Here is a 27,465-nt window from a genome sequence, read left to right on the forward strand (position 1 = left end):
ATTTATATATCTGCTTTGTGAAACATCTGTTCAAATCTTTTGCCTATTTTAAATTGAGTTGTGTTTGTCTTCTTAGGATTAAGTAATGAGTCAAAAATATATCTGAAACAAATCTTTCATTATGTATTTATAATATTTTCTCGTCTATAGTTCATTTTCTCATATTCTTTACCTATCTTTTGAAGAGCAAGTTTTACTTTTGATTATGTTCAATTTATCAAGTTTTTATATGGTTCTTCTGATTATGTCCGTAATCACATTAGACTTTGCCTATCCCAAGTTTGCAGAGATTTTTCTTCTATGCTTTTATCTAGAAATGTTGTAGTTTTCGGTTTTAAAAAAGTTTAATTTATTTATTTGAGACAGGGTCTTGCTCTTTACATATATTGTAGTGCAGTGATGCAATCATTGCTCACTGAAGCCTCAACCTTTTTTTTTTCTTGTATATTGTGTGAAGTAAGAGTCAAAGTTCATTATTTTTCATATAGATATGTAATTATTCCCGTACCATTTAGTTTGAATGGACTGTCCTTTCTCCATGGAATAACATGGGAATCTTTGTCCGAAACCAATTATATATGTTTACATATGTGTATGTATATGCATATGTTATAAGTTTAATACATATTAAACCTATATTTATAATTCTGGACTTAATATTTTGTTTCATTGATCTGTGTATCTACCCCGTGCCAATAATGTACTATCTTAATTACCATAGCTTTATAGTAAGCTTTGAAATCAGATAGTGTATTTTTTATCATTGTTCTTTAAAATAATAGTTTATCTTTTTATTTGAATTTGTAATCAGCTTGTCAGTTTCTGCAAAAAGATTACTTGGATTTTGTTTGGAATTACATTAAATCTGTAGCATGTACTGTCCAGTATTCTAGCCTTTATCCACATGTGGCTATTAAGGTTTAAATCACTTAAATTAATTAAAATTTAATTAATTAAAATTAAACAAAACTTGAAAATTGGTTCCTCATTCACACTACAACATGTCAAGTGTTCAATAGCCACATGTGGTCAATGTCTTGGAAAGCTCAGTACAGTACATTTCCATTATTGCAGTAAGTTCTATCAAACAGCACTATTGTAGACCGATTAGTAGAGAACTGACTTAACAGTATTGAATGCTCCAGTCAGTGAACATGGTTTTTTTTCCATTTATTTCAGTAGTCTCTGTAATATATTATAGATTTCAGTTTACATATTATGAAAATATCTTATTAAATGTATAACGGTAGAAGTACTATTATTGGGTGATGTGTTCTATAGATGTATTTTAGGTCAAGTTTGTTGATAGTGTTATTTAAATCTTGTATACCTCTTGATTTTTTAATTTACTTGTTCTTTCCATTACTGAGACAGGAATGTTATATCCTTAACTATATTTGTGAATTTATTCACTTCTCCCTTCAGTTCTGTTAACTTTTGCTTAGGTGCTTTTTAAAATTCAAACTTTCAATCTCTGCCTTTTAATAGTAGAATTTAGACCATTTATATTCAATGTAGTTATCAATATCAGTTTATTTAAGTCTGAAATTGTGCAATTTGTCTTCTACCTATGTCATAAATCTTTCTATATACAAACACATGCTATATTTTCTGCATACGTTTTAAATGACACCTGGAAAGCACTGACATTATTTTCGCTTTAAGTTATCTTTTAAAGATGTCAAAAATGAGAAAGAAATATTCTGCATTTATCCATACACTTATTATTTGCAAAGGTTTTTAAAAATACCTTTGTGTAGATTTGAGTTACCAACTTGTATTTCCTTCAGCTTGAAGAACTTACAATTTCTTGTAGGACAGATCTCTGAAAACAAATTGTCTTAGCTTTTCTTTGTCTAAAAAAGTTATTGCCTTTACTTTTAAAATATATTTTCACTGGATATTGAATTTTAGGTCATAATCTTTTGTTGTTGTTGTTATTAGCACTTTAAAGATGTCTTCTAATGTTTTCTTGCTTTCATAGTTTCTGATGAGAAGTCTACTGTTATTAGTATCTCTGTGTGTGTGTCTCTTTTTTCCCTCTATTTTTTTTTTTTTTTTTTGTCACTGGTGTCAGCAATTTAATTATAGTGTGCCTTGGTATGTTTTGTGTGTGTGTGTGCGCGATTGATGTTCTTTGAGCTTTAGAATCTGTAAGTTTGTAGTTTTCATCAATTGTTTTTTCTTTTCATTCCTTTTATTTACTCATGTTCATGTTTTATTTTATATTTTTGAGAATTTTGTGCATATTTATAATAACTGTTTAAATGTCATTTGTGAATTCCATTGCTTCTAGTAGGATTCTATTGACAGATACTTTTTCCCTGATGATAGGTCATACTTTCTGTATTCTTCATGTATCTAGTGGTTTTTGGTTGAGTACTGGATATTTTGAATTTTATGTGAGTGCTGAATTGTACAATATTCCTTAAAAATATGTTGGATTTTGTTTTAGCAGATAGCTATATTACTTGAAGATCAATTTCATATTTTTGATGTTTGTTTTTTGGTTTATTAAAGAATAGGTCCATGGTAGAGTTTACTGAGATTTGACCTCTCTGGTGTCTCTCATAAATGCAACATATTCAATAAGATCTTTCCATTGTAGCTGGTGGGAACTTAAATGATTCCTGTCCTTTTGTGAGCTCTTTGAATTATTTGGCTTACAGCTTCCTGGAAGTTCTTTTCTCCCCTGCCGTGCATGTAGAATTATTCTTTTTGTAACCTATATACCATGCATGCATTTAAACAAAGACACAATGGGACCCCTGTGAAAATTTCTGGACCTCCCTTTTATCTGGCATACTGTCCTGCAAAGTCTAGTTCCGTGGTCTCCTTGATCTCAGTCTATGTCTCCTCAATTTAGCATGACCAATGTTTAATTGATGGTTATCTCCTTGGATTTTTCCTCCTTGCCTTGTGGCCAAGAAATTACCTCCAAGCAGAAAGTGGGTAATGTCTGAAAATGACTGTTTTATATATTGTATCCGGTTTTCTAGTAGTTTACAGAAGAAAGATATGCCTGAACTCTATTATTCTCTTAAACTCAGAAACAGAAATTTCCAAACCCTGGGTTTAACTGAAAATTCTTAGTGAACCTTTGTTGCTTAGAGCCTTTTCAGTCTCTTATTCTATTGTTTGTATCACAAAAACAGGTTAGCTTTTTCAAAATCAATAGATTCAAATTTTTAGATGTTCCCTAATCCCTTTTAATTTCCACTTGCAAAATGATAAATTTCTTGTGTGAACTCATATCATTCTTAAATATCTTGCTTTAAGCATCAAGGAACAATCAAGACAAATTGATATTCTGACCCTTTCCAACAGCTTCTCCTTTCAAATCCACCTTAAATGTTATCACATGCAGCAGGTTTGCAAAATATGCAACTACTGCATCACATGAATCTTCATCTTTCTAACTTGTAACATTTGTTTCCTTGCCATTTAACTTTGTTATGCCAGCTTTTCATTATGGCAGCTCTCTTCTTCACAGTACCGTTGTTTCTACTAATAATATGTAATAAGTAGACTCAAACATGTAATGGTGCAAACAATAGTCCTACGTCGATGTTCAGGGTGCTGTGGTATTTCTTCTCCATGATGTTTTGCAGAGCTCCAGAATCCTTCCATCTTGTCACCCTTAGGGACGTTGGGAATTATTATGGTTAGATTCAGCAAAGGGAAGGTAAAGCACCATGCAAGAGCACATGTGGGAAGTTATATGGACCAACTCTAAAAGTGGCACATATCACATTCCACTAGCTAGAATTCAATCACAGGTATAACCTAAGGGAGATTGTAATTCAATTGTAAGAAGGATTTGCAAATGTAACTTAGCCATGTGCCAAGGATGAAGAAGAAAATGGATTCAGGTGGACAAATAGCAGGAAGATTTAAGTGTATGTGGATTCTTTTTTTTGTTGTTTCTTCATGTCTCAGCTTATTTTGGAGTGCAAATTCTCAGAGACCCACTTCACATCTAAATTTCCTTATTTTTGAGATAATTCTTTCTTCTCTTGCCTCTTTCCCTTTTCTTTTTTCCCTCTCTTTTTCATTTCTCTTTTTTCCTACAAATATTAAATCTTCCAAGTACTTTGCTAGAATCTGGACTATGTTGGTAAGCAAGGCAGAGTCCTTGCCACCAGAGTGACAGTAATTTTTGTTCTCCATTATTTACCTAATATTTTACCAAGCATCACATACAGTAATATTACCTGATGATTTTTAAAATAAAAACTGTGTTATTCAGAATTGTTGAAAGTAACAAGAAACTACTAGTCGGAAAACTTATAGAAAAAAAGATGAAATTCTTCCTATTCATCACCGTTTGCTTTCAGAATTAAAATATTCCATAATCTTTGCCAGACAGAAAGAACAACATTGATTTCAAATCACCCTCCCCCACAACTCCCATCAAAATCCAAAACAAAACAAAAAAAAAATGCATTAACTGAAGGACATCTAATTTCCCGAGTCTGTTTTTAATTTTGCTGTATACATTTTTATATTAACTCTATATTGATTTTTTTCATTGCTGTTGTTCCAGTGTACACAGTGTTCCAGATTACTTTTCTGGCAACTGCTGATGTGGTTTGTGGCTATGTTTGGTCCCATTTCTTAATTAGATGAAATGACACCCCACTTATAATTTAGTTACATAAAAATGGTAGAAATGTCGGTGTTTTTATAGGAAAATAACCGTGCTGACAACACATCTAGGTAACATTGTAGAATGGTATCATATATCTTCTCTGGATTTTATATTTCAATGCTTGGGTGATCCTAAAAAAGTAAGCTTATTTTTAAAATTAATTTATTCACTTAATAAATATTTACTGAGTTCTTATTCTGTGTTTGGCAGTGATGTGAATAGCTTAGAATATGTATGTAGTTCCTGGTTTTGAAGAGACTATGCCTCGGTAGGGAAAACTGAAATATAAGCAGGCTCCTAGTGTTGTATAAGAGCTATGATTTCAGTGTAAATAGGAAGATTTAAGGGCACAAAGAAAGGGCTCTGAGTTCTGCTTTTGGGAGCCTGATTGAGGACCCGTTAATGAGGTCTGAAAGAAATTTTGAAGGATGGGTAGGAGTTGACCAAAAAAGTAAGAGAAGGATATTTGGAGCTTATGGGAATGGGATTATAAAGGTGAGGGGGGCATGTGAAGAAGTAAAAGTCATTGGGTTTGACTGAGGCTTAGTATTGCAGTAGGTCAAAGATATTGTTGAGAAATGAAGCTGGTGAGATCACAACTTTTACTTATTGAATGATTTTTATGTACCACATACTTTACAAGTACTATTTAAATTAATACACTTTATTGTTTTGAGCAGTTTTAAGTACTTAGCAAAATTAGGCAGCAAGTACAGAGAGTTCCCATATAATCTCATCCCCACCATGTACAACTTCTCCTACTATCAGCATTCCACACCAGAGTGGTACATTGTAATCAATTGTCCCACAGACACTTGCACACACATTTATAGCAGCATGATTTGCGATGGTGAAAATATGGAACCAGCCTAAATGCCCATCAATCCATGAGTGGATAAAGAAATTGTGGTATAAATATATACGATGGAATACTATTCAGCCATGAAAAGGAACAAATTAATGTCATTTGCAGCAACCTGGATGGAACTGGAGACTATTATTCTAAGTGAAGTAACTCAGGAATGTAGACATAAAATTTTAATCTATTTGGGTAAATACAAAGGAGGACAATTCCTGAATCATATGGCAATAATATTTTTAGTTTTGTTAGAAACTTGCAAACTGTCTTCCAAAGTGGCTATACCATTTTGCATTCCCTCCAGCCATAAACGAGGGTTCCTGTTGCTCCACATCCTCACCAAATTTGGTATTGTCAGTTTTGTGGATTTTAGCCATTCTAATAGATGTGTAGTAGCATTTCATTGTTGTTTGAAGTTGCAATTTCCTAATGGAATATGATGTTGAACATTTTTTTCATAGGCTTACTTGTCATCTGTTTCTCTTCTTTGGTAAGGCTCTTCAGGTATTTTTCTTATTTTTTAATTGAGTTGTTACTGTTGAGTTTTAAGAGTATTTTTATATATTTTGGATAACAGTTCTTTATAAGATGTGGGGTTTCTTTTGCAATTATTTTCTTCTAGTCTGTGACTTGTTTTCTCACTCTCTTGAATTTTTGTTTCTGAGCACAGCTTTTAAGTTTTAATGAAGTTCCCCTTATTGATTATTTCTTTCATGGATCATGTCTTTGGTGTTGTGTCTAGAAAGTCATTGCTATACCAGGGTGATGTGATTTTCTCCTATGTTAACTTTTAGGAGTCTTTTCAGTTTTGTGAGTCTATTACCCACCTTGAGTTAATTTTTATTAAGAGTGTGAGGTTTGTGTCTGTATTCATCTTTTTCCATGTAGCCGTCCAGTTGTTTCAGCAAAATTTTTCGTAAAAACTATCTTTGCCTGTGTATCTTTGTCAAGGATCTGTTGACTATGTTTATATGGGTCTGTTTCTGGGCTCTATTTTATTGTTTTACATGTCTGTACTTTCACTAGTACCACACTGTGTCAATTACTGCAGTTTTATTGTAAGTCTTAAAGGCAGATGTGTCAGTCCTCCAACTTTGTTCTTCTTTTATATTGTGTTGGTTATCCTGGGCTCTTTGCTTCTCCATACAAAACTTAGAATCAGTTTGTTGATATCCACAAAATAACTTACTGGGATTTTGATTGAGATTTCATTGAATCTATAGATTAAGTTGGGAAGAACTAATGTCTTTGCAATATTGAGTCTTTCTACTTGTTAACATGTAAATATCTCTTCATTTATTTAGCTCTTCTTTAATATCTTTCATCAGTGTTTTGTAGTTTTCCTCATGCAGATCTTGCACATATTTTGTTAAATTTATACTTTAATATTTCATTTTTGGGGGTTCTGATGTAAATGGTAACATACTTTTAATTTCAAATTCTGCTTGTTTATTACCGGTATATAGGAAAATGACTTTTATATATTAACCTTGTATTCTGTAAACTTGCTATAATTGCTTATTAGTTTCAGGAGTATTTTTGTCAATACTTTTGGATTTTCTATATACATAATTATGTCATCTGTGAGCAAAGACACATTTATTTCTTTCTTTACAACCTATAAAGAGTTATTTCATTTTCTTTTCTTATTGCATTAGCTAGGACTTCCAGTGTGATGCTGAAAAGCACTGGTGAGAGAGAACATTTTTGCCTTTTTCCTGATCTCAGTGGGAAAGTTTTGAGGTTCTCACCATTAAGAATGATGTTGGCTGGGCGCGGTGGCTCATGCCTGTAATCCCAGCACTTTGGGAGGCCGAGGTGGGTGGGGTGGATCACCTGAGGTCAAGAGTTTGAGACCAGCTTGGCCAACATGGTGAAACCCCATCTCTACTAAAATTTCAAAAAAAATTAACCAGGCGTGGTGCTGGATTCCTGTAATCCCAGCTACTTGGGAGGCTGAGGTAGGAGAATCACTTGAACTCAGGATGCGGAGGTTGCAGTGAGCCGAGATTGCACCACTGCACTCTAGGCTGGGCAAGAGAATGACAGTCCATCTAAAAAAAAAAAAAAAAAGAATGATGTTAACTGTAGGTGTTGTAGGTGTTTTGTAGATGTAGATGTTCTTTATCAAGTTGAGAAAGTTACCCTCTATTTTTACTTTGCTGACATTAAAAAACTTATGAATTGGTATTGAATTTTGTCAATTTTTCTGCATCTTTTAAAATTTTTCTACATTTATATTAATAGGATCATGCGATTTTTTTCCTGCTTTATCCTGTCGATGTGGTAGATTACATTAATTGATTTTCAAATGTTTAACCAGCCCAGTATTTCTATACTTGGGATAAATCACACTACATTGTTGGACTTGACTTACTAACATTCTGTTGAGGATTGTTGTACCTATATTCATAAGAGATATTGGTCTGTAGTTTTCTTTGAATGTCTTTACATGGTTTTGGTATTAGGGTAATGCTGGTGTTATAGAAGGAGTTAGTATTCCTCTGATTCTAACTTCTGGGAGAGATTGTGAAAAATTGGTATGATTTCTTTCTTAAATATTTGGTAAAATTCATCAGTAAACCCATGTGGGTCTCATGCTTTCTGTTTTGGAAGGTTATTATTAATTTAATTTCTTTGATGAATATAAGCCCCTTCCAATGACCTGTTTCTTCTGGTGTGATTTTGGAAAATTGTGTCTTTTAAGAAATTGGTTCATTTAAAATTTATTTTTAATTAATTAATGAAAAATAAAAACCATCTTAATCTGTCACCCAGGCTGGAGGGCAGTGTTGCAGTCATAGCTCATTGCAGCCTCAAACTCCTGGGCTCAAGCAATCCTCTCACCTCAGCCTCCTGGGAATTGGTTCATTGTATTTAGGTTTTCAAATTTATGGGTATACAGTTGTTCATAATATTCTCTTATTATTCTTTTACTGTTCATGAGACCTGTAGTCATGTCCTTTCTTTCATTTCTGACATTAGTAATTTGCATGTTCTCTCTTTTTGATTACTTAGTCTGGCTAGAGACTTATTGATTTTATAAATCTTTAAAAAAACTGGATTTAGTTTGATTTTCTGCTCCAGTTTTTATTATTTCTTTCATTTGCTTACTTTGGATTTAATTTGCTCTTCTTTTTCTAGTATTCTAAGGTAGAAGCTTAGATTATTAATTTCAGATCTTTCTCTTTTTCTAATATATGTATTCAATATTATGCATTTCCTTCTAAGCAATGCTTTTACTGCATTCCACAAATTTGGTAAGTTGTATTTTCATTTAGTTCAAACTGTTTAAGTTTCTCATAAGATTTTTTTTTTACCCGTGTGTTATTTAGAAGTGTGTAGTTTAATCTCCAAACATCATGAGATTTTCCAGCTATCTTTCTGTTATTGATTTCTATTTTAATTCCACTGTGATCTGATAACAGAATTGTATGATTTCTATTCTTTTAATTTTGTTAGGGTGTTTTATGACCCAGACAGTGGTCTATCTTGGTGAGTATCCATGAACTTCGTCAAGTTCATGTGAACTAGATAAAAATGTTTATTCTCCTGTTGGATGAAGTAGCCTATAAATGTCCATTATATCCAGTTGATTATGTTGCTTTTTAGTTCAACTATGTCCTTCCTTACGGATTTTCTGCCTGCTGAATCTATCCATTTCTGATAGAGAAGTGTTAAGTCTGCAACTGTAATAGTGGATCCATCTATTTCTTTGCAGTTCTTTCTGTTTCTCCTCATGTATTTTTTATGCTCTGCTGTTAGATTCATACATGTTAAGAATTGTTATGCCTTCTTGGAGAAATGATGTTTTTATTGTTATATAATGCCCCTTTTTTCTCTTAACAACTCTCCTTGCTATGAAGTCTATTCTGTTGGATGTTAGTGTAGCTAATCCCAGTTTCTTTTTATTAGTGTTAGCATGGTATATCTTTCCTCATCTATTTACTTTTAATCTATATCTTTTTATATTTAAAGTGATTTTTTTTGTAGATAATATATAGTTGTATCTTGTTTTTTGATCCACTCTGACAATCTGTCTTTTAGTTGGTGCATTTAGACCATTGACATTCAAGGTGATTACTGATACAGTTGAATTAATATCTATTAATTTGTTACTGTTTCTATTTGTTGCCCCTGTTTTCTTTTCTTATTTTTGTCTCCCACTCTTTTTCTCCCATTTGTGCCTTTAGTTGAGCATTTTATGTGATTCCATTTTATCTTCTTTCTTAGTATATAAGTTGCACTTGTCTAAAACTTTCTAAATGGTTGCTCTAGAATTTGCTATATACATTTACAATTAATTCATGTCCACTTTCAAATAACACTATACACTCCCCGACTTATGATGGTTTAACTTTCAATTTTTTGACTTTTTGATGGTGAGAAAGTGATAGAAATTCAGTACACTTCTTGACTTATTATGGTGTTATGTCCCAATTACAACCCCATTGTAAATAGAGGAGCATCTGTACCACTTTAAGAGTAGTGCGAGCACCTGATAATAACAAAATAATTTTAATTCTTTCATCCTGTTCCTTGTATTGTTGCTGTCAATTATTTTACTTACATATAAGCATATGAATAGGAATAAAATACATTGTTGCTATTATTTTGAACAAATTGTTATCTGTTAGATCGATTAAGGATTGTTACCTTACTTATTCCTTTTCTTATTCTCTTGTTTTCTTTATGTACATCTGAGTTTCTGACAACATTATTTTCCTTTTCTCTAAATAATTTATTTTAACGTTTCTTTGTGAAGTAATTCCACTGGCAACAAACTTCCTCCATTTTTGTTTATCTGAGAAAGTCTATTTCTCCTTCAGTTTTACTTCCCCCTCCTTCCCTCCCTCCCTCCTTGCTTCCCTCCCTCCTTCCTTCCCTCCCTCCTTCCTTCCTTTCCTCCCTCCCTCCTTCCCTTCCTTCTTTCCTTTTTTCTTCCTTGCTTCCTTTGTTCCTTCCTTCTTTCCTTTCTCTGTCTCCTTCTTCCTCTCTCTCCTCTCTTTTCTTTCTCTCTCTCTTCTCTTTTTTCTTTTCTTCTTTACTTCCCCTTCCTTCCTTCCTTCCTTCCTTCCTTCCTTCCTTCCTTCCTTCCTTCCTTCCTTTTCCTTTTCCTTTTCCTTTTCCTTTTCCTTTCTGTTTTTTTTTCTTTTCTTTTCTTTCATGAGTCTGGTGCACCAGGATCTCCTTCACTTTTGAAAGATAATTTGCAGGGTACAGAATTCTAAGTTGATGTTTTATTTTTCAGCACTTTAAATATTTCACTTTCACCTCTTCTTGTGTGCACGGTTTGTGAGGAGAATTCTGACATAATTCTTATGTTTGCAATCCTTTAGGTAAAGTTCTCCCCCACCCCGGGGCTTCTTTCAAGATTTTTATTTTTGCTTTTTTTTTTTTTTTGCATTCAAATATACTATGCCTAGTTATAACTTTTGGGGGGCATTTATCCCACTTGCTCTTAGAGCTTCCTGGACCTGTGGTTTGATGTCTGATGTTGGGGGGAATTCTCAGTCATTATTTCTTTGAATATCTGTTCCCTTCTCTCTTTCTTCTGTATATGTTAAGCCTTGTGTAGTTGTCTCACCATTCTTGGATATTCTGTTCTGTTTCCCCACCCTATCCCCCAGTATTTTTTTTTCTTTTCAATTTTAGATGTTTCTATTGAAATATGCTCAAGCTTCGTGATTGTTTCCTCAACTTTTTCCAGTCTAGTCAAATGAACTCAATCAAAAGCATTCTTCATTTCTGTTAGTCTTTTTGATCTCCAGCATTTCTTTTTATTCTTTCTTAGCATTTCCATATCTCTGCTTACATTGCCCATCTGTTCTTGTAGGCTGTATATCTTATCTACTGGAAGCCTTAGGATGTTAATCACAGTTTTGTTTTTTTTTAAAATTCCCAGTCTGATAACTCTAGCATTAGAGTTAGAGTTCTGAGTCTGGTTCTGATGCTTGCTTTGTCTCTTCAAACTGTGGGGTTTTCTTTGTTTGCCTTTTAATATGCCTTGTAATGTTTTCTTGATAGGCAGACTGGGTGCTGTATGATGTACTGGGTACAAGACATTGTGATAACTAGGCCGTAGTCATGTGGTGGTAAGGTGCGGAGTGAGAGGAAGCATGCTGTAGTCCTATGATTAGATCTCATGTCTTTTAATGAGCCTGTGCTTCTGGACTGCGAGTCTCACACATGCTGCTTAGTTGCTGCCCCACCCCTTTAGGTGGGACTGGATGGCTAGAGTGGACTAGAGTTGTGTATTTTTCTTCCCCTATATAGAAGACCACAGATGCTGAAGTTAGGCATTTCCTTCTCCCCAATATGTTAGGATCTGGAAAACCCTCAGTAGTATAGGCTCTTGTTAAATAACTTCTCTTAAGGTCAGACCTTGGTAAGAACAGAGTGGGCCAGGCGCGGTGGCTCACGCCTGTAATCCCAGCGCTTTGGGAGGCTGAGGCAGGCGGATCACAAGGTGAGGAGATCAAGACCATCCTGGCTAACACAGTGAAACTCTACTAAAAATACAAAAAAAAAAAAAAAAAAAAAAAAAAAAAAAAAAAAAAATTAGCTGGGCGTGGTAGCAGGCGCCTGTGTAGTTCCAGCTACTAGGGAGGCTGAGGCAGGAGAATGGCGTGAACCCGGGAGGCAGAGCTTGTAGTGAGCTGAGATCGTGCCACTGCACTCCAGCCTGGGCGACAGAGCGAGACTCTGTCTCAAAAAAAAAAAAAGGAAGAAACTATCCGTCCCTTGCCCACCCCTCCTGACTCTTGATTATCTTGATTATTGATTTCCAGAGGCTACCACTTTCAATCCTTTTAGCTATTGATTTTGATAGTTACCACCATATTTTTATGTAATCTGTTCATATTACTATTTTTGATTTTTCTTAGTTTTAGATACTCTCTTTTGACTTCTCACTGTAGAGAAGGAGGATTTAGCTATCTTATATCCTTCTCCTATACTTATATGCACTCATACACTCACATATGCACTTATCCTCCTACATTCTACTAAAAGAATCATATTTTGCTAAATACATTTTTATAATCCTGAAAATGTTATTCATAGCTGAGCTATGTGATAAATTTTGATTATTTCTTCCATGATATGGTCTTTTTTGAGGTTGATAATTATCTCTCTTTGGTCTGTTTGCATAGTTTTCTGTACATCTATCACTAACGCATTCCCAATCTCTCCTACAGAAGTCTCAATCTCTCAGAAATCAGACTCTAACTCTAATGTTTAAAACCTTAAAAACATTCAGGATTAGGTACTTTTATGTTTATTTTCTTGGTGGAGGAAGAAATCTCTTCAGGACTCTCTGTTCTCTCATTCCAATAGATATCAGTTACTCTCTTGGTCTCGTACTGGGATCTATACCATCCTGAAAACTTCCTTCTTTTCTTGGTTGTATACCTGCTTCCTGGATCTCATGTCGTCCTCTTTATTAGTTTGCTTCCTTGTTTTGTAGAACACATTATTTAACAATGTTCTTAAAAAGGTGAAAGGGAGGTAAAATATTTTGAGATTTGCAAGTCTGGAAATATCTTTTCCTACTGTCACATTTATTGATAATTTAGAATTCTAGGTTAGAAATGATTTTTTCTCTCAGAATTTCAAAAACATTGCTGTATTGTTTTTTAGTTTCCAGTTTGCTGCTGGGAAGACAGATGCTGTAGTGATTCCCAATACTTTCTTTGTGTCTTTTCTTTCTTTAAGTTCTCTGGGAACTTTTTAGTATCTTTTATCAGCTCTCAGTGTTTTGAAATCTTTTACTGATATGCCATTTTGTGTGTATGTGCATGTGTGCGTGTGCTCATTTTCTGTTAGGTACTTGTTGAGTTTGTTCAATCCATAAATTCCTTATACTTATAGGTCATTTTCTTGGATAGGATCTCCCCAACCACAAACTGTTTCTGTTTGATTTTCTCTCTTTGGAATGCCAGTTATTCAAATATTGAATCTTCTGTACCATTTCTCTAGTTTTAAAAATGTGGTGGGTTTTTCTTTTCCTATTGTTTACTTATTTTTTTTTCTTTTGTTTTCTGGAACAGTTCCTTAAGTTTTTCTTCCGTTTTACTAACCTTTTAATTTCTGCTCTCCTATTTTCAGTTATTGAGATTTTTTTTTGCCTGATGTTTCTGTTTATGGCCTTCTAATTTTGTTCCATGAATGCAATAAGTTCTCCTTTCTCTCAGAATATTAGTAAAAATGATCAAGTTGTATTCTGTATTTTGCATTATCTTTTTTTCCTTCAGGTTTCATGTTACAATATTTATTTGTTTTGGTCTCTGAGAATCTTTTTGGCCTGCCTGCCTGCCTTCCTTTCTTTCTTTCCTTCCTTCCTTCCTTCCTTCCTTCTTTCTTTCTTTCTTTCTTTCTTTCTTTCTTTCTTTCTTTCTTTCTTTCTTTCTTTCTTTCTTTCAATTTTCACAAAAGTTTTTATTGTGACCAACAGTAAACATTCAAAAAAATAATAATATCCATTGACTCAATATCCTTCAGAGAATAGAAACAATGGAAAAAAACTGTTAATTTTATAAGAATAGGTAAATTTTGGTATCCATATCTGACAATGCAATTACAAGAAGGGAAATTTACAGACCATGATCATTTTGGAACTAAATTTATATATCCTATTCAAAAATCCAGCTATATTTTATAAGGAGGTTATATCATGACCAAATTTGGTTTATACAATTAATTCAGTATATACTAGTTCCTGAATAAAGAGTAATAATAGTCTTGGGCTGGCAAGCCGAATAGGAACAGCTCTGGTGTGCAGCTGACAGTAAGATCAATGCAGAAGGCAGGTGATTTCTGTAATCCAACTGAGGTACCCAGCTCATCTTATTGGGACTGGTTAGATAGTGGGTGCAGCCCATGTAGGGCAAGCCAAAGCAGGATGGGGTGTTACCTCACCTGGGAAGTGCGTGGGGTTGGGAAACTCCCTCCCCTAGTGAAGGGAAGCTGGGAGGGACTGTGCCTAGAGGAATGGTGCATTCCAACCCAGATACTATGCTTTTCCCATGGTCTTTACAACCCACAGGCAAGAGATTCACTCAGGTGCCTACACCACCAGGGCCCAGGGTTTCAAGCACAAAACTGGGTGGCTGTTTGGGCAGACACTGAGCTAGCTGTAGCAGTTTTTTTTTGGTCATACCCCAGTTGTACCTGGCACCGGCTAGACAGAACCATTCACTCCCCTGGAAAGGGGGCTGAAGCCAGGGAGCCAAGTGGTCTAGCTCAGTGGATCCCACACCCACAGAGCTCAGCAAGCTAAGATCCACTAGCTTGAAATTCTCACTGCCAGCACAACAGTCTGAAATTGACTTGGGACGCTTGAACTTGGTTTGGGGAGGGGCGTCTGCCATTACTGAGGCTGGAGTAGGTGGTTTTCCCCTCACAGTGTAAACAAAGCCACTGGGAAGTTCGAACTGAGTGGAGCCCACTGCAGCTCAGCAAAGCCATTGTAGCCAGATTGCTTCTTTAGATTCCTCCTCTCTGGGCAGGGCATCTCTGAAAGAAAGGCAGCAGTCCCATATAGATAAAACTCCTATCTTCTTAGGACAGAGCACCTGGGGGAAAGGGTGGCTGTGGGCACAGCTTCAGCGGACTTAAACGTTCCTGTCTGCCAGCTCTGAAGAGAGCAGCGGATCTCTCAGAACAGCATTTGAGCTCTGCTAAGGGACAGAATGTCTCCTTAAGTGGGTCCCTGACCTGCGTACCTCCTGACTGGGAAACACCTCCCAGCAGGGGTTGACGGACACCCTATACAGGAGAGCTCTGGCTGACATCTAGCAGGTGCCCCTCTGGGATGAAACTTCCAGAGGAAGGAATAGACAGCAATCTTTGCTGTTCTGCAGCCTCCGCTGATGATACCCGGGCAAACAGGATCTGAAGTGGACCTCCAGCAAACTCCAGCAGACCTGCAGCAGAGGGGCCTATTAGAAGGAAAACTAACAAACAGAAAAGAAAAGAATCAACATCAACAAAAAGAACGCCCACACAGAAACCCCATCTGAAGATCACCAGCCTCAAAGACCAAAGGTAGATAAATCCATGAAGATGAAGGAAAAACAGCACAACAAGGCTGAAAATTCCAAAAACCAGAATGCCTCTTCTCCAAAGGATCACAACTCCTCACTAGCAAGGGAACAAAACTGGATGGAGATTGAGTTTGGTGAATTGACAGAAACAGGCTTCACAAGTTCATAACAAACTCCTCTGAGCTAAAGGAGGATGTTCTAACGCAATGCAAGGAAGCTAAGAACCTTGAAAAAAAGTTAGAGGAATTGCTAACTAGAATAACCACTTTAGAGGAGAACACAAATGACCTGATGGACCTGAAAAACACAGCACGAGAACTTCGTGAAGCATTCACAAGTATCAGTAGCCAAATCAATCAAGTGGAAGAAAGGATATCAGAGATTGAAGATCACCTTAAAGAAATAAAGCATGAAGACAAGATTAGAGAAAAAAGTATGAAAAGGAATGAACAAAGCCTCCAAGAAATATGGGACTATGTGAAAAGATCAAACCTGCATGTGATTGGTGTACCTGAAAGTGACAGGGAGAATGGAACCAAGTTGAGAAACACTTTTCAGGATATTATCCAGGAGACCTTCCCCAACCTAGCAAGACAGAGCAACAGTCAAATTCCGGAAATACAGAAAACACCACAAAGATACTCCTTGAGAAGAGCAACCCCAAGACACATAATCATCAGATTCACCAAAGTTGAAATGAAGGAAAAAATGTTAAGGGCAGCCTGAGGGAAAGGTTGGGTTACACACAAAAGGAAGCCCATCAGACTAACAGCAGATCTCTCTGTAGAAACCCTACAAGCCAGAAGAGAGTGGAGGCCAATATTCAACATTCTTTTTTTTGAGACAGATTCGCACTTTGTTACTCAGGCTGGAATGCAGTGGCGCAATCTCAGCTCACTGCAAGCTCCGCCTCCCGGGTTCACTCCGTTCTACTGCCTCAGCCTCCTGAGTAGCTGGGACTACGGGAACCTGCCACCATGCCTGGCTAATTTTTTGTATTTTTAGTAGAGACAGGGTTTCACCGTGTTAGCCAGGATAGTCTCAATCTCCTATCCTCGTGATCCACCCATCTCGGCCTCCCAAAGTGCTGGGATTACAGGCATGATCAACATTCTTAAAGAAAATAATTTTCAACCCAGAAATTCATATCCAGCCAAACTAAGCTTCATAAGTGAAGGAGAAATAAAATCCTTTACAGACAATCAAATACTGAGAGATTTTGTCACCACCAGGATTGCGTTACAAGAGCTCCTGAAGGGAGCACTAAACATGGAAAGGAACAACTGATTCCAGCCACTGCAAAAACATACTGAATTATAAAGACCATTGACACTACAAAGAAAGTGCATCAAATAACAGGCAAAATAGCCAACTGGCATTGTAATGACAGGATCAAATTCACACATAACAATATTAACCTTAAATGTAAAAGGGCTAAATCACCCAATTAAAAAACACACACTGGGCTGGGCACAGTAGCTCACACCTGTAATCCCAGCACTTTAAGATGCCAAGGTGGGTGGATCATGAGGTCAGGAGTTCGAGACCAGCCTGGACAAGATGCTGAAACCCCGTCTTTAGTAAAAAAATACAAAAATTAGCCTGGCGTGGTGGCATGCGCATGTAGTCCCAGCTACTCGGGAGACTGAGGCAGGAGAATCACTGGAACCCGGGAGGCAGAGGTGGCAGTGAGCTGAGATTGTGCCACTGCACTCCAGCTTGGGTGACACAGAAAGACTCTGTCTCAAGAAAACACACATACACACACACACACACACACAGAGGCAAATTGGATAAAGAGTCAAGACCCATTGGTGTACTGTATTCAGGAGACCCATAGCACATGCAAAGACACACATAGACTCAAAATAAAGGGATGGAAGAATATTTACCAAGCAAATGGAAAGCAAAAAAAAAGCAGGGGTTGCAATCCTAGTATCTGATTAAACAGACTTTAAACCAACAAAGATCAAAGAAGGGCATTACATAATAGTAAAGGGATCAATGCAACAGGAAAAGCTAACTATCCGAAATATATATGCACCCAATACAGGAGCACCCAGATTCATAAAGCAAGTTCTTAGAGGCCTACAGAGAGACTTGGACTCCCACATAATAATAGTGGGAGACTTTAACACCACACTGTCAATATTAGGTCAATGAGACAGGAAATTAATGAGGATATTCAGGACTTGAACTCAGCTCTGGACCAAAAGGATGTACTAGACATCTATAGAACTCTCCACCCCAAATCAACAGAATATACATTTTTCTCAGCACCACAACATACTTATTCCAAAATTGACCACATTATTGGAAGTAAAACACTCCTCAGCAAATGTAAAAGAATGGAAATAATAACTAACAGTCTCTCTGACCACAGTGCCATCAAATTAGAACTCAGGATTAAGAAACTCACTGAAAACCGCGCAACTTTGTGAAAACTGAACAACCTGGTCATGAATGACTACTGGGTAAATAACGAAATTAAGGCAGAAATTTCTTTGAAACCAATGAGAATAAAGATACAATGTACCAGAATCTCTGGGACACAGCTAAAGCAGTATTTATAGAGGAATTTATAGTACCAAATGCTCACAGGAGAAAGCAGGAAAGATCTAAAATCAACACCCTAACATCATGATTAAAATAACTAGAGAAGCAAGAGCAAAAATATTCAAAAGCTAGCAGAAGAGAGGAAATAACTAAGACAAGAGCAGAACTGAAGGAGACAGAGACACGAGAAGCCCTTCAAAAAATCAATGAATTCAGGAGCTGGTTTTTTGAAAAGATTAACAAAATAGACCACTAGCCAGATTAATAAAGAATAAAAGAGAGAAGAATCAAACACAATAAAAAATGATAAAGGGAATATCACCACTGATCCCACAGGAATACAAACTACCATCAGAGAATACTATAAACACCTCTAAGCAAATAAACGAGGAAATCTAGAAACAATGGATAAATTACTAGACACATACACCCTCCCAGAACTAAACCAGGAAGAAGTCAAATCCCTGAATAGACCAATAACAAGTCTGAAATTGAGGCAGTAATTAATAGCCTACCAACCAAAAAAAGCCCAGGACCAGGTAGATTTCACAGACAAATTCTACCAGAGGTACAAAGAGGAGGTGGTAGCATTCCTTCTGAAACTATTCCAAACAATAAAAAAAGAGGGACTCCTCCCTAACTCATTTTATGAGGCACCATCATCCTGATACTAAAACCTGGTGGAGACACAATAAAAAAAGAAAATTTCAGGCCAATATCCCTGATGAACATTGATGCAAAAATCTTCAATAAAATACTGGCATACCAAACCTAGCAGCACATCAAAAAGCTTATCCACCATGATCAAGTTGACTTCATCCCTGGGATGCAAGGCTGGCTCAACATACACAAATCAATAAACGTAATCCATCACATAAACACAACCAACAACAAAAATCACATGATTATCTCAATAGATGCAGAAAGGCCTTCAATAAAATTCAACATCCCTTCATGCTAAAAACTCTCAATAAATGAGGTATTGATGGAACATATCTCAAAATAATAAGAGCTATTTATGACAAACCCACAGCCAATATCATACTGAATGGGCAAAAGTTGATAGCATTCCCTTTGAAAACTGGCACAAGACCAGGATGCCCTCTCTCACCACTCCTATTCAACATAGGAAGTTCTGGCCAGGGAAATCAGGCAAGAGAAAGAAATAAAGCATATTTAAATAGGAAGAGAGGAAGTGAAATTATCCCTGTTTGCAGATGACATGATTGTATATTTAGAAAACCCCATCATCTCAGCCTGAAATCTCCTTAAGCTGATAAGCAACTTCAGCAAAGTCTCAGGGTACAAAATCAATGTGCAAAAATCACAAGCATTCCTATACACCAATAATAGACAAACAGCCAAATTATGCATGAACTCTAATTTGCAATTGCTACAAGGAGAATCAAATACCTAGGAATACAACTTACAAGGGATGTGGAGGACCTCTTCAAGGAGAACTACAAACCACTGCTCAAGGAAATAAAAGAGGACATAAACAAATGGAAAAACATTCCACGCTCATGGATAGGAAGAATCAATATCATGAAAATGGCCATAGTGTCCAAAGTAATTTATAGATTCAATGCTATCTCTATCAAGCTGCCACTGACTTTCTTCACAGAATTAGAAAAATCTACTTTAAATTTCATATGGAATCAAAAAAGAGCCCGCATTGCCAAGACAATCCTAAGCAAAAAGAACAAAGCTGGAGGCATGATACTACCTGACTTCAAATTATACTACAAGCCTGCAGTAACCAAAACAGCATGGTACTGGTACCAAAACAGATATATAGACCAATGGAACAGAACAGAGGCCTCAGAAATAATGCCCCACATCTACAACCATCTGATCTTTGACAAACCTGACAAAAACAAGCAAGGGGGAAAGGATTTCCTATTTAACAAATGTTGTTGGGAAAACTGGCTAGCCATATGCAGAAAACTGAAACTGGACCCCTTCCTTACACCTTATACAAAAATTAACCTAAGATGGATTAAAGACTTAAATGCAAGACCCAAAACCATAAAAACCCTAGAGTAAAACCTAGGCAATACTATTCAGGACATAGGCATGGACAAAGACTTCATGACTAAAACACCAAAAGCAATGGCAACAAAAGCCAAAACTGACAAATGGGATCTAATGAAAGATCTTCTGCACAGCAAAAGAAACTATAATCAGAGTGAACAGGCAGCCTACAGAATGGGAGAAAATGTTTGCAATCTACCCATCTGACAAAGGGCTAATATCCATAATCTACAAGGAATGTAAACAAATTTACAAGAGAAAAACAATCCCATCAAAAAGTGGGTGAAGGTTATGAACAGACTCTTCTTGAATGAAGACATTTATGCAGCCAACAAACATATGAAGAAAAGCTCATCATCACTGGTCATTAGAGAAATGCAAATTAAAACCACAATGAGATACCATCTCATGCCAGTTAGAATGGTGACCATTAAAGAGTTAGGAAACAACAGATGCTGGAGAGGATGTGGAGAAATAGAAATGCTTTTACACTGTTGGTGGGAGTGTAAATTAGTTCAACCACTGTGGAAGACAGTGTGGCAACCCCTTAAGGATCTAGAACCAGAAATACCATTTGACCCAGCAATCCCATTACTAGGTATATACCCAAAGAAATATAAATTATCCTACTATAAAGACACATGCATACGTATGTTTATTGATGCACTATTTACAGTAGCAAAGACTTGGAGCCAACCCAAATGGACATCAATGATAGATTGCTAAAGAAAATGTGGTACATATATACCATGGAGTACTATGTAGCCATAGAAAGGAATGAGTTCGTGTCCTTTGCAGGGACATGAATGAAGCTGGAAGCCATCATCCTCAGCAAACTAACACAGGAACAGAAAACCAAACACCACATGTTCTCACTCATAAGTGGGAGTTGAACGAGAACACATAGACACAGGGAGGGGAACAACACACACTGGGGCCAGTCAGGAGGTTGGGGGTGAGAGGAGGGAGAACATTAGGACAAACAGCTAATGCATGCAGGGCTTAAAACCTAAATGACAGGTTGATAGGTGTAGCAAACCACCATGGCACTCGTATACCTATGTAACAGATCTACACATTCTGCACTTGTATCCTGGAACTTAAAGTAAAATAAAACAAAAAGCAATATAAATTACTAGGCACATACCATCCATTTCATCTAATGAAGAAAGCAAATGGCAAATATCATGTATCTGATGTGCTACTCAAAATGTCTAGGTTCTTTTTTTTTTTTTTTTTTTTTTTTTTTTTGAGACAGAGTCTTGCTCTGTCGCCCAGGCTGGAGCGCAGTGGCCGGATCTCGGCTCACTGCAAGCTCCGCCTCCCGGGTTTACGCCATTCTCCTGCCTCAGCCTCCCGAGTAGCTGGGACTACAGGCGCCCGCCACCTCGCCCGGCTAGTTTTTTTTTTTTTTTTTTGTATTTTTTAGTAGAGATGGGGTTTCACTGTGTTAGCCAGGATGGTCTCGATCTTCTGACCTCGTGATCCGCCCGTCTCGGCCTCCCAAAGTGCTGGGATTACAGGCTTGAGCCACCGCGCCCGGCCAAAATGTCTAGGTTCTTACATTATTTATTACTGAAAGAAACCTTGGAGATCATGGTTTCTAACTATTTATTTGACAGATGAGGAAAACTGAGACCTGTGGAGTTTTGGTGACATGCCTTGAGACTAGAATCCAAGCCTAGTACAGTCTTCTTTCCATTAAATCGTATTTCCTTTTCTAAGGCATGGTGAATGCTGTGTGGCTTACGAGTTTATTTTTGGTGATGACACTATACCTGCTTTTCTTCCTTTATTTTTTTTTGACTTCAGTGACTAGAACTGGATCAATACTAATCCTTGGTTTATGACACACTCTCACAATTGGTCCATGTATAACCTATTTATTTATTTGCTTTTAATAATGTAATACATAAAACTTCAAACATTCATATTTGGTGGAGAACTTGGGAAGAAATGAAAATGTATAATTTCCATATATGCCTGGTACAAAAATAAACTCATATATTTGGAAATTATTTAGTGCTACAGCTGTTTGTTTTTCCCCCTTGGGTTGAAGGTTATCTTCTGGATGGGTGGTTTGGCAACTCTCCTCCTCATCACTTTGAAATCACCAAACTCAAGTAGCACTTAGAAAACAAAGTAAGACAGAAGGAAATGGGAAAACGACCAGGAAAATGTGCTTTACATTTAGCATTGTGACATATATGTCTTTAAAATTTGTTAGTCTTCTGCAAATTGTGTAATGTTGGGTTTGTTTATGATGCAGGTCTGAGAACCATTGGAGTTATCACCAAACTGGACCTTATGGATGAAGGAACAGATGCCAGGGATGTTCTAGAGAACAAACTGTTGCCTCTTCGCAGGGGTAATGTACTGTGGTCTATACAATACTTTTTTGTTTGTTTGTTTGTTTTTGGTTATATGGAAGAGAAATGATTGGGAAGCCACTAGGAGTTTTGGTTTTAATGCCTTCTCAGTGGTAAGGAATGGATTTATCATTAGTTATACTTTTTATGGAATGGCTGTACATTCCCGAATGATATATTAGAAAATAATACAAAGGGAGAACTATTCTTTAAAATAACAGGAATAATAAAACAGGAAAAGGAAGGAGTTTGAAGCGAGGTTATAAATATTCATCATAGACTGCATAAACTTATACTATTGTAAGCCTGATATTTACTTGCCTGCTATATGACAAAACTGCGAAGATACACACTCTCTTAAAATGCACACAGTTTAAGGGTGAGAGACACTATTGTATTGACGCTAAAAAATTATTGTGAGCTCAATCAGTAGCCTGTGTTCAATACTGATGTTTCCCATTGAGTTTTATAAAGGGACTCAGTCTTCACACCTAAAACTAGTTTTGCTTTTCTTAGTCTGCCTATGTGAGAGCCTTGAAATCTCCCTGGAATAAGCCACAAAAAGTGTCCCCAACTCCATAGATTTGTGTTTTGTTTCAGGTTACGTGGGGGTGGTAAACAGAAGCCAGAAGGACATAGATGGGAAGAAGGACATAAAGGCAGCCATGTTGGCAGAGAGGAAGTTTTTCCTTTCCCACCCGGCTTACAGACATATCGCTGACCGAATGGGAACTCCACACCTGCAGAAGGTCCTTAATCAGGTAAAAATGTTATTTCAAGCAACAAGAACAGTTATGAAATATGTAAGTGGATGCTGGAATTTGTATTTATTATTTTTAAGTTTATTTTTTTCCAAAACAAGACATGCAGCTTCAATGATAGGGATTTTAAAAATGGGTATTAGTACCTCAGATTCACACTATTACCATTCTCAGTGAATAGAACTCATCTTCCTGTTATTGAAAGAAGAGCTCTCAAAGCAGAAACACATACCTATTTAGGAACAGTGAACAGGGATATACATTTTAGCATATATTCATTTGTAATATGTAGTTACCTTGAGAAGTTAAATTTTTATAACTTTGAAAAGTTGATCTCTTGGGATCTGTTTTTGAAGCACCAATCTGTAATGGCTAGGTTACACTTTCTGCTAATTTTTTTTTATGACTTTGTTTAGAATTGATTTGTTTCTTAATTTAAAACCTTTAGAATCACAAATCCTGGTTTAATAATCATTGATTTCCACTCATCTAAGATGCTTTTCCAGATAACCCCTTTTCCCACAATAATTTAGAATTGGGCCTTCTGCCTACCCCGCTCCATGCACTATGCACAAACTTCTTCCATAAATCCTCAATGCTCTTAATTGGTTACAGATATTCCTTCCCCTATTGGAGTTAAGTGTTATGACAAGCATCATTGTCATTGAATGCAGGGCCCCCTCCCTGAGTTTTGATTATATTGACTTCATGTGACTAGCAGCCTTTCTCACAAATACTCTTATAAGTTATGCTTTAACTGTTACGTACAAACTTAATCAGGCAATCAATCAATCAATCAAGTAGATTTCTGATTCTTAGCTCCTAGAAAGTATCAATAGCTGTCATAGTATGTGACATTATACCTGAACAATTTAGGCAAAACGACTGAGAAGAAATTTTAGAAAATAAAAAATTGTGTTATAATTCCATTTTAAGAGATTTCAACGCAGACTATTGTAAAGTTTATACTTTTTAATTAAAGATAAATATTTGGACTCTAGGAAACATCACTATGATTGTATCATTTAAAAATATGAATATATTTTAGAGAAGGAGCATTGTTATGCAAGAATCCTAACACTCTACCAATATATTTTGCATTGTCAAAACTCTCTTTAGAATACTGCTTTCACAGCTGTATTGGCCTACAAAAAACGCAAATAAACTGAGAAAAATCTTAGAAGAAAATCACTAATATGGTTAGAAAGATAAAGCTGGAAATGAGTTAAGTTTTGAATACTGGAAAAACAGAAGGAGGTGGCTAACTATTAGATTATTACAGGTGACGCCCAAGTTATGACACAATTGGATTTTTTTTTCTGAAGATGTCTCCTTTCCTGGATAATCACTCTCTCTTTATTGCTTCAAGAATATTTATACTATGTTTGAAACTAAGATAATTCTATGGCTATGTATGTGTACCAATACTTCTGGTCCTATAGGATAATTCATATGGAAAATACTGCAAAATGACATGACATTTTTGAAAAATTGAATGAAATTTTCATTGTGGGGGGAAGGCAGAGAAAGAGGTAGTGAGTTGTATGAGATGATATTGGAGATGTAGGCAATGGCTGAATCCTGTAATGTTTCTAGACCAAATTGAGGATTTTGGCTCTTACCTAAGACCAATAAGGAGTCATTTAAGGGTCCTGAGTAGAGGAATAACAAGATCAGATCCATGGGTGAAAAAAGAATATGGTATCGAAGACAGGAAGACCAAGAGTAGACCAGTTAGGAGTAAAAGAGAAATTATGGGAATTTGGTTGTAAGGGCCAGTGGAGATGAAAAGAAGGGGCAGGTTTGAGAAATGTTCAGGAAAATTGAGGACTAGGTGGTAGATTAGAGCTGTTGGGTGTTGGGAGAGGTGGAGTCAAGGTTATGTCCCAGGTTTCCAGGTTCTTATAAAGTCACCAAGATGGGGAACCCTGAAGGGAAGATCAAATACTTGATTTTGGAAATGTTGAGCTTGAGATGTCATTGAAACATCCAAGAGGAGAAGTCAAGCAGTTGGTCAAATATGCATGCCACAGCAAAGATAAATCTTGTTTGGAGACAACATCTTACAACTATAGGTATTTGGATGTTTATTGAAGCCATGGATGGAATGAGATTCCCTGAAGAGAGAACAGAGAGTAAACAAAAAAGAGGCCTCGGACCCAGATTTGAGGAATTTCAATAATTACTGTTCTGGCAAAGAGGGTGAATTGTCCAAGGAAATAGAGAAGATATATCGAGAATGGATAGCAGAAAAATTAGAGAAGCTGGAGTCATGGAAGCCAGGGGAATAAGTGTTTTAGAAAGCCACAGTATTGCTTTGCTCTGGAGATGTCTGAGAAGCAAAAGGTGAAAATCAGGTATTTTTATTATTTACCAGTTCACATGGCAATCAGTTGGTTGCTGGTTTCTTGTGGTTGCTGTTTCTGTTAGATTTGGGTCTTTGTCTCTCGTGACGTTGCTATCGGGAATGCTGTCCTCTCAGCTCTTTTTTTCCCTGCTTCATAGTTAGAACAGCAGTGCATTCCAGGGTGCTAACATAACAATTTATTACTGTGAGCAAGGGGGTAATACAGTTATAAACTATTGACAAATAACTCTAGATTTATTTAATAAATACATTCAGGTGACCTCAGATAAACATAAAGATGACTGAAAATAGTTTCTTCAGTCAATCTGGGTATATTAATTCTCCCTAATTTTAATATTTTTTCTTTTTTCTGCATTTCTAGGAAGTTTATATTCTTTTTGTTGATTTCAAGTTCATCACTTAGGCAGTTCAAGAAGGTTATCTGTTTTTTCTTTTAATTAAGACTTTCTTTAACTGCATTGTAATAGAAAGACCGTAAGACCTAAACAATCTAGGTTTTTATCTCACCTTTGTTCTTAATTAATCATGCACTCTTAAGCTCTAGGAGAAGTTTTCATTGTACTGAGCTTGAGGTGCCTGCTGATCTCAGTGGAAATATCAAGTAGATGGTTATGTCGAGCCTTCAATAGCAGAGAGAGCTTTCCCTTACTCAGTTATGGAGTTGCACTGGGACCTAGAGGTGGAAGTACGAGTAAGTTGCTGCCTCAGCTGAAGAATGTGGAGAAAGTCAACAGCTGGCAGGTGCCTCTGGCACCTTGGCTACCTGAGCTCCACCTGTGTGGTAAACCACTTAGTCCTGAGAACACCAGGCAGCACCTGTGACTCCTAGCGTCCTTCATTTCTATCACATTCTAACTTAAGGTTCCTTTGTACCAGGTAGGAGATCTGATAAGTCAATCCATGCTAACTAAGGTGTTATTGGGCAGCCTCATTAGTAACATTAGCTGCATTTTAACAGGATCTTCCCAGATTTAAAGAGATAGCTCAAGTGACTCTAAATGAGGGAATTTTGAGCATCTCTGAAGGGCAGTGGAGGAGGGAGTTGGTGTTTCTTCTCCCTATCTACATAATAGTCATTCTCAAATGTAGACATAATGTTTGAAATTTTGAATGATTATAAAAACAATGGAGGCTGATATTTGTCTCCTGAGTTAGTCTTTAATCTGTGTATATGATTCAATCTTCAATCTGTGTGTATGATTTTGTTTTGTTTAGCAACTTACCAACCACATTCGGGATACCCTACCAAACTTCAGGAACAAACTACAGGGACAGTTGCTCTCCATAGAACACGAAGTAGAAGCCTACAAAAATTTCAAACCAGAAGACCCAACCAGGAAGACCAAAGCATTGCTGCAGTAGGTCACCTTTCCCTTCCTTGGCACAGCATTTTAAACTAATTTTTTTAGTTTTCTTTTGCCTTAGTCTATTTGTCATGTTGTTTCTTAGGCTTAACAGAGGCAGCAAGTAAACTATCTGAGACTATCTATATGATATACAAGAACTCTTGAATTTTTATGCTTTGTTGAACATGAATTATTGGTACTATTCTGTTATTATCAACTTACCAATTGAGCATCACTATGCCCATTTACATTGTGTTTTTAAAACTGGATTAAGTGAGTAAAACTATTAGGGATGACCCAGCAGGAATTTTTGTCCCTTGTCTTAGAAGTGGGTAAATACAGATGAAAATATATTTTTCAGCTGTTTCTATGGATGTCAATTGTACTTATTATCCTTTATTCCAATTATTTCATGTAACTTATTTGTGTGCATTTTTCAGTGGAATGAAAACCAAGGATTTAATTAAAAAGTGCT

General features: G+C 36.4%; 1 protein-coding gene across 6 annotated transcripts in view; it reads left to right on the forward strand.

The window, feature by feature from the left end:
* DNM3 (dynamin 3) overlaps positions 1 to 27,465 on the forward strand; it is a 563,268-nt gene that overhangs the window by 166,953 nt on the left and 368,850 nt on the right. For all 6 annotated transcript variants that reach the window (XM_028850447.2, XM_077999966.1, XM_015124070.3 and 3 more), the window contains exons 5-7: positions 22,416 to 22,514; positions 23,116 to 23,276; positions 26,860 to 27,002. In XM_028850447.2, the coding sequence (XP_028706280.1) occupies positions 22,416 to 22,514; positions 23,116 to 23,276; positions 26,860 to 27,002 (403 nt within the window). The remainder of the gene's footprint in view (positions 1 to 22,415; positions 22,515 to 23,115; positions 23,277 to 26,859; positions 27,003 to 27,465) is intronic.

The sequence above is a fragment of the Macaca mulatta genome, chromosome 1, assembly GCF_049350105.2.
Source record: "Macaca mulatta isolate MMU2019108-1 chromosome 1, T2T-MMU8v2.0, whole genome shotgun sequence".
Classification (NCBI taxonomy): Eukaryota; Metazoa; Chordata; class Mammalia; order Primates; family Cercopithecidae; genus Macaca; species Macaca mulatta.